This window comes from Cherax quadricarinatus, chromosome 58, assembly GCF_038502225.1.
Source record: "Cherax quadricarinatus isolate ZL_2023a chromosome 58, ASM3850222v1, whole genome shotgun sequence".
Classification (NCBI taxonomy): Eukaryota; Metazoa; Arthropoda; class Malacostraca; order Decapoda; family Parastacidae; genus Cherax; species Cherax quadricarinatus.
This window is the reverse complement of record NC_091349.1, coordinates 15,824,435-15,832,913: the sequence shown is the minus strand read 5'-3', so window position 1 is coordinate 15,832,913 and position 8,479 is coordinate 15,824,435. Positions and strand designations below refer to the sequence as shown.

The 8,479-nt window shown below is 46.8% G+C and overlaps 1 protein-coding gene across 1 annotated transcript; it reads left to right on the top strand.

Moving 5' to 3' along the window:
• The first annotated feature begins 405 nt into the window (after positions 1-405).
• On the top strand, positions 406-7,639 carry LOC128698103 (toll-like receptor Tollo). The gene has a single exon (XM_053790213.2). The coding sequence runs from the start codon at positions 2,203-2,205 to the stop codon at positions 6,388-6,390; it is 4,188 nt and encodes a 1,395-aa protein (XP_053646188.2). The 5' UTR covers positions 406-2,202; the 3' UTR covers positions 6,391-7,639.
• Positions 7,640-8,479: the final 840 nt, after the last annotated feature.

Genomic DNA, 8,479 nt, shown 5'->3' with positions numbered 1-8,479 from the left:
AACTAACCTTTAGCCCAAGTGAGGTAGCCTCGTTACCGCATGTTGGCATTGATTTAAGGCGTTGGAAAATTAGCAGGTTATGCAGACTGGCTTCTACTAATCCCATGTTGCTTTTTGCGTACCGGCCGGAGGGATGGTAGCTGCTGCTACTCTGGAAATTGGTCTGTAGTTACCGAACATCCCAGCGAAAAACATTTAATCCCTCGTACAGATTGTTGGGGATATGATGCGCGGTAGCTGTGTTTTCCTGGTCACTGCTGGGAGGAGAGCGCATCCTGGCTGGAGATGTGGAAGGAGAAGAGTATTCACACACTGCTCACAAACGTGAAGATCAACGCACCGCCTGGCGACATCTGGCAGTAGTAAATAAATATTCTGTGAGCTGGGAGCTAGCGAGTCAGTGAGAGCTGAGCTGTGGTGAGGGATGGAGCGCTCGGCTTCCTAGTCTCTCGCGCCTCCTCCCTTAGCTACCCGCATTTAGCGAAGTCTTTTAGACTTCTGAACTTAACGAAGCAGCTATCTCTAAAAAACTAACGAACCTCCGATGCCACTATTGTTCTTTAAGAGTCCTTTGCAAACCAAGTGGTGATAAACTGTTGCAACTGACAGAAAGGATGAAAGAAGTGAAATTGTTGACTGGGAGGAAAGTGTAACATTAAACCAGACGTGAGAGAACGACAAAACCTGATTAGGATTACCGGAAACAGACATTAACAGACCTTAATACAGCCTCACTTGGATTACGTCAGCACAACATGGAGATGGCTTGGGTACCTGTGGGGAAATTAAAGTGGTGATGGAAAAGCATCAAACACGGTGAACTTCGGATTAAAAAAAAAGAGAATGGTTAGCTTAAATGCTGTCAGTGTTTCAAAGATTTCCCGTATTTTGTTTGTCTTGTGTTTTGAAAGATAATGTTGATTGAAATATGTTAAGCACCTAATCGGAAACAAGCTATTTACGGCGAAAGATGGTATTTTAATCACTGTTTCTTGAAAGCCAATAAAAATAATTTTTATATTAAAAGGCAAAGCCTCAAGGCGATCATTTCATTCTGAAACTTCAAAACTAGCAAAATATCCCCAGTTTTAAAAATAAAGATTAAACCTAGCAGGAGTCCGAAGCGACCGTGTGAATGTAAGGCTTCTGCCTAGCTAAGGCTGTGTTATAACGCTCTTATGTGTATCTATAGAGACGGCTGTGTGTAAAGCAACACTATTTAGCCTCGCCAGTGTGTTAGTGTGTACACGAACTCTCAGCTTTCAATACTCTTCCAGCGGTACTGTTAGTACTGCAGTACCTTCAGTGTTGTACCGTCACCACGGTACCGATACAAAGCTACGGTATCGGCAGTAGCACTGTCACCACCTTCATACAACAGGAGAATCACCTAGCCACGACAGGAGCACCACCTAGCTACGACAGCAGCATCACACTACCCACAGCAGCACCGCTACCTTGCCATGCCAACAACGCTCCTACTACTACCTTGCAACGACAGCTGCACCCTTATCTTGCCATGGCAACAGTACATTATCCACAAGAGCACCACACTGCCCACTAACACAACTATAATAGCAACACTGCAGTACCGAGAATCTCATCACTACTGACTTCACCACCACTACTGCTGGCAGCACCACTGCTGCTGACAGCATCACAACTGTTAACAGTACCACCACCACCATTACGAAAGAAGTGAAAAACATTATCAGTGAGGAAAGCTTGAACGTGCCGAAAGAGAGGCAGGTGGGAAAAAGCAGGCATCAAAGCAAGGTGTATGTGTGTATGCTAGTGGCTTGCAGAGGCGGCCCAGAAGGCAGATGTGTATGGTAGAGGCTTGCAGTAGTGGTCAGTAAGGCAGGTGTGTGTGTGTGTGGTACCGGCTTGGAATAGCGGACATTAAAAGGCAGGTGTGGGAGCTTGGGACGCTGCTGCCTCGCGGGTCTTACTGCCGCTGCTGCTGCTGCCGCCGCTGCCACTACCACTGCCCACCATCGATCACGGCTCACCGGCACACGCGCCCCACGTCTCCCCTGCCACGTGTTTTACACACCTGCACGCCCTCACGTGTGTTTAGTACATGGTGTAAAACCGACAACGACGGGCAGAGTTGGGAGGCAGCCGGGCCGTGGGGCCCTTCAGGACAACTATTATGGAAGCGTGAAACAGCAGTGCTCATCCCTGTCAACACTTGTCCCTATGCCACCCATCATCACCGCCGCCCACACTAGCATGCTGCTGGTACTGTTGGTGCTGGTGGGCGGCGTTGGCGGCCGCCCACCAGAGTGTGAGTGGAAGCTGGAAAACGCAGGGGTGACAGCTGGAGGCAGCGAGCAAGTCCGCACCACCTGCCACGTGCGAACGCTGAGTCGGGCGCTACTGACGGAGGGCGGCGGCAACACGTCGCTGTCGGCTTTGGCTCACGCCACCCACGTGACGGTTCTTACGCTGCATTGTGCCAGGCAGGTCGTTTTTGAGTCTGAGATTACAACGGGAATGTTCACAGTGTTCCCTAGGCTGGAGGATTTGCAGATCCTGGGCTGCAAAGTAACGGAGCTTCCCCCATACGTGATGGCTGGCCTCCCCCACCTGCGACGCTTCATGTTAAGGGCACACCATCAGGACTGGCCAGGAGCAGCCCTGGCAGTCCATCCTGACGCCCTAGCAGATCTCAGCCGTCTAGAAGCTCTTGACTTGGCCCATAATGCCCTCTGGTCTCTGCCGCCAGCTGTGTTGTGCCACCTGCCGTCACTCACGACTCTTAATTTAACGCACAACCGCCTACATCATCTGCCGGATCTTGGCTTGGGCTCCCAGCAGAAGCAGGGAGAAGAGAGTGACCAGCTTCCTAAGTGCTCGTTGCCTCTACAACACCTAGATCTTTCTCACAACCAGGTTGCTGAGGTGCCTGAGCGAGCCTTCACTAGTGCGAAGGCCATACAGACACTCTCCCTGAGACACAACCGGGTGGCTCACCTCTCTGACTGGGCATTCGGCGGTTTAAACACACTCAAACACTTAGATCTCTCCCATAATCGCTTGGTAGCTGTGCCACGGTCTGCATTAACAGATCTTCTGCAGCTGACAGAACTCTGCCTCGCAAACAACTCTTTAAGTGTCCTACCTCCCGCTGCATTTAGCAATTTAGGCCAGCTGCAGACGCTAGACCTCAGTTACAACCAGTTAAGTCTGGGCCCAAACAACGTGGAGCCCTTCACTGGACTCATTCGTCTGATGGTTCTGGACCTGTCGCACAACTTACTGGTTCAACTAGGTCCGGATACCTTCAAGGATTTGTACTCATTGCAGGTATTGCAGCTGGCGTACAATCAGTTAAATCACCTCTCTGATGCTACCTTCGGTGGACTAGCTAACTTACACACCTTGGATTTGTCGCACAATCAGTTGACAACAATGTCTGGCCGATCCCTACTAGGTCTGGCTGTCTTGACCCACTTGTCTCTTGACCACAATAAACTGGGAACCGTGCACAAAGAAGCTTTGGACAACTGCTCATCTCTGCATCATCTTAGTCTCGCTCACAATGTGTTGCTTGGCCTGCCAGAGGCAGTGGCACGAGCTCCACTTTTAAGAACACTTGATCTGAGCTATAATCAAATACCTTACCTTGAGGAGGGAATTTTGCACGGTCTTATACACCTTCAGGAACTTCGGATTGCCCACAACGTCATAAATAACGTGAGTAGAGTCTCATTGGCTGAAGTTCCATCACTCAACTACCTTGACCTTTCCCATAACGCCCTGGCCGACATTGAGTACGGAGCACTGGATGCCACACCCAGACTTACAGGTCTTGACCTCCACCACAATTTCTTGGGAGATATCAATGGCTTGGTGACTCTGTTGCAGAATCTGACATGGCTGAACGTCTCTCACAATAGCATAACTTGGTTTGATTATGCTCTAATCCCAAAGAACCTTGAGTGGATTGATCTGAGTCACAACCAGTTAAGCAAACTGGAAAATTATTATGAAGTTCAGAAGACTCTCGGACTTAGGGTTCTGTATGCTACTAACAACAACATATCTGAAATAAATGCAGCAGTTGTTCCAGATGGCATAGAAGAGCTACATCTTCAACACAATGTTATTTCGTATGTAGCCACTAACACATTTTTAGACAAAATGAGTGTCTCTTTAATAGATTTACGAGACAATATGGTGGCAATTTTAGAGGAAGCATCACTGAGGCTTTCTCAGAGACATGCACCTCCTCCGCTCCTGTTGATCTCACACAACCCTCTCGAGTGCAATTGTGCCACAGACTGGCTCCTCAGGGCTGCTGGTGCCGGCCTAGGGGTTCCTGTTAGTGGGGGTTCCATTTTACCACACTTAGGGGATGTAGGAGCTGTCGAGTGCCGCTTACCTGGATTGTGGCAAGAAGTTGTTGTGCCCTTGATCACCGTTCAGCCACACCAGTTTCTCTGCACTTACCGCCGTCACTGCTTCACACTTTGCCATTGCTGTGACTTTGATGCATGTGATTGTGAGCAGACCTGCCCTAGAAATTGCACCTGTTATAATGACCATACGTGGACGCATAATGTGGTCGACTGTGGTGGTGGTTGGACTCACATGCCTTCTGGAGTGCCCATGGATGTCACAGAAGCTTTTATGGATGGTAATTCAATGGGTGCCCTAACATCCCATGCTCTAATTGGACGGAAAAACTTGCGAGTTCTTCACCTCAACCACTCTGAAATTACCGTCATTCAAAATCGTACTTTCAACGGACTCAAGAACTTGCAGGTGTTGCGACTCGATAACAACAGACTGGAATCTCTGCAGGGTTTTGAGTTCGTGGACTTGCATGGCCTCCGGGAGTTGTACTTACAGAACAACTATCTCCGACACCTTAGTAATATATCTTTCTCTCCTCTCCGGGCAATCGAACTCCTGCGTATGGATAACAACCTCCTGACAACCTTCCCTGTGTGGAACCTCGCACTTAACCCTTTTCTATTAGAAGTAAGTCTTTATCATAACCCTTGGAGCTGTGAGTGTAGTTACTTAGCAAATCTCAGGGCTTGGCTGGAAGCAAACCGCATCAAAGCAACCAATGCAAGTCTTATACGTTGCCACCACAACAGCACTGGAGCCATAGGTCCTGCAGTGCTCTCTGATACGCCTGTGAGGTGTGACCACTATGTGGCCACCACAAGAATCAATAATCTCATTATTCACGACTATGTTATGCTGATGCTTATAACAGCTGTGTTGCTGATCTTATTACTGGCTGCAGCTGTAATGGTTGTAGCTTACCGCAGACGCCTCAGACTTTGGGCAGTTAGCCGCTACGGAAAGCGACTGTTTGAAAAGTCTTCTGCTTATGTAGAAGAGCGAGAAAAACTCTTTGATGCATTTGTCACTCACAGTGCCAAAGACTCTACATGGGTGTGTGGTCTTATGGCTCCTGAACTGGAGGCACTTGGGTATCGGCTGTGTGTGGCTCATCGTGACTGTACTGCTCCCTCAGCCCCTGTGGCAGGCAGAGCCATTGCTGAAAGTATTTCCTGTAGCAGACGCGTTGTGGTTGTTGTTTCCAGGGGGCTGGTGGATGCAGAGTGGTGCCGCTATGATTTCAAGAGCGCCCACGTTGATGCATTACGGGGTCTCCGGCACCGAAGCATTCTCATAGTCATGCTAGAAGACGTGCCAAGATCAGAACTTGACCCTGAACTAGCTGCTATCGTTCGCACAGCAGGCACTACTCTTCACCCACGAGATCCAAGATTCTGGGAGAAGCTACGACGTGCAATGCCATCACTACGGTCACGGTTACGGCCAGGAATCTCTGCAACACTTGGAGGAAAAGCAGCAAGTCGGCCGTTAGTGGCTTCTGAGCAACAAAATGGTCCATCTTGGCCTCTCCCAGAAACAAAGCCCTTGGGACACACTCCAAGCAAGTCTCTCACTGTAAACCCATACTGGGAAACAGCCGTGGGTAACAACGTATCCGAGGCAACATGGGCGTCCAGAGGGGGGCCAGATCTTGGTGCGCCTCCCTGGCTGAACAGCCCTAACAAACCTCCGTCCCCAGCTCCTAACAATGAGGCGAGAAATGCGGGGTCGCCGCCTCAATGTTCCCCTGGCATCACTGACCACACTTACATGAGTGTGAGTGAGTGTGGAGAGGTTAGGACCTCACTAATCCCCACTAGTACCCTCACCTCGCTGGCCCAACCCAACACCCTGACCAGCGAGAACCCTTCGCTGAATGGAAGAGGGACGGGAGGGGGTGGTTCTCGACCCTCCACGTCCCCCCTATTCCGTCGAGATGCCCCCGACTACCTCACCCGCAGCTGGATCTTCCACCCGCCCCCCAACGAGCAGCCTCCACCTCCAGGACAGACCTACTTCGTTTAGGACTGGTCTGAGACTATCTGCACGCCTATGCACTCCTTCCAGTCATCCTTACCTTACGAGTGCTGTTAGCCACGCCCTCTGGCCCATAGAGTTTTAGCTGCATCTTGTCCATATCATATTCCCAGCAGCTAGTGTATAGCCTTTCGCCTGCCCCACTACCTAGATCCACCTAGCACAGCTTTTAGCCCTTGATTAGGTCTATTTTTAAGACCATCTTTTTTTAAGGCCCTCAGCGTTCCCCTTATTCACCCCTGGCACTCTGATCCACCAGCCTTGCCCTTTGTACTATTTCAGAATTCCTGCACCTCCTTCAATACTCTTTCACCCTTCCCTAGTTCTGCCTCACCTCCCTCAGAACTCCTTCACCTTTCCTTGGTCCTCCCTCACCCTCCAACAATCCTTCCCTAGTCCTCAACACCTCACGCGAGGGATTGGCCCGCACACATTCCGCCCACACCCACAGTCTACCACACCCACGGACGCCCCGGGTGTGGCTGCACGCCCACAGCGACACCCGGAGCGACGGTGGAGTACAAGCTGTGATGCAGAGAGAAAACAAAAAGTCGCCCCCAGTGCTTTCTTATCTGTGCTGGAGACTGCTATAGCCAGCAGTCACCTTGAGTTCTCTCAGCTCTTGTGCAAGTTTCACAAACGAAAATGAATCTTTTTTGTAAATAAAGGCAATAATGTGGAAAAAAATATTAGTTTCAAAAAGTTCATTTATAAAGATTAGCCAGAAGTTGTCAGTGTGCATATAAGTGAATCAGTGATTGAGAATCGCAATGTTTATGTAACGTCCTTGTTGCCATGTAAGACTCTGCTGTGCTTGAGCAGCATGGCAACCTCCAACGCCTGATGGCAACTGCAGCTAGCGAGTGATTTACGTGTACAAGTGCCAAGGGATGCGCTGTGCAGGAACCCAAGATTTTTTTTGTTGTTCAAATTTATGAATTTGAAAATTGTATCACCCATGTCCTCATTCTGAACTATGAAACAGAACATCTATTTCCTCACCCCGGGGCCTCCTACACCCGGGGAGAGTTGCTTCACCCCCTCATTAGTAATGGGGGGCTAGAAGAGTGACCCAGGAGGCAGAGCAAGCCTCAAGATCTGCTATGTATATTTCATTGGATCTTCCATTTTTTTTACTCATTACATATATTGTAAACTCTGTTTCAAAATTGAGCGATAATGGACGACTTAAAATATTTCATCATTTTTTTTATTTTACACAATATATATATATATATATATATATATATATATATATATATATATATATATATATATATATATATATATATATGTATATATATATATATATATATAAACAATTGAAATCAAAGTTTTAAAGGTAACTAAAATTGAGAATCATATATTTCAGTCTTGTTTCTGAGACTACTGAATCATCTGCTTTAAGACTGTCTCTGAACAGAAATCTAGATAAACAGTTCACTCACTATAAGTTTCTCAATGTTGGTTTTAATCGGAATTTTCTTGCATGTCACAACACTGCTTAGTTCATATATATATATGTATATATATATTTATATATATATATATATATATATATATATATATATATATATATATATATATATATATATATATTATATATTATAAATGTGTGTGTGTGTGTGTGTGTGTGTTTGAATACGTATATACCACATTCACCAATATGCAAGCACACAAACAGACACATGGACACAACAATCATGCATATATATATATATATATATATATATATATATATATATATATATATATATATATATATATATATATATATATATATATATATATATATATATGGTAAGAAATCAGGATGAAATGTTCCATTACAAATATGAAAAAAAGCAAAATACAGGAATATCTGAGTGCTGTCATGTGCTTAATGGTGCATCTTCAGAGGGGGTTATCACTACTCTGGCGTAAAAGGAATTTAATTGGGTTTACATTTTGTTGGTATTTTATAGATATGTTCACAAGAATTAACATAGTATAAAAAACATAATGGGTGGTGACTGAACCCATGGCTGAAGAGTCCTGAAGCTCGCAGGCCAGTGTGCCAACCACGTTTTGTAATTTG

Excerpts from the sequence above, each read along its gene's own strand:
- LOC128698103 (XM_053790213.2), top strand. The coding sequence starts at position 2,203 with ATGCCACCCATCATCACCGCCGCCCACACTAGCATGCTGCTGGTACTG.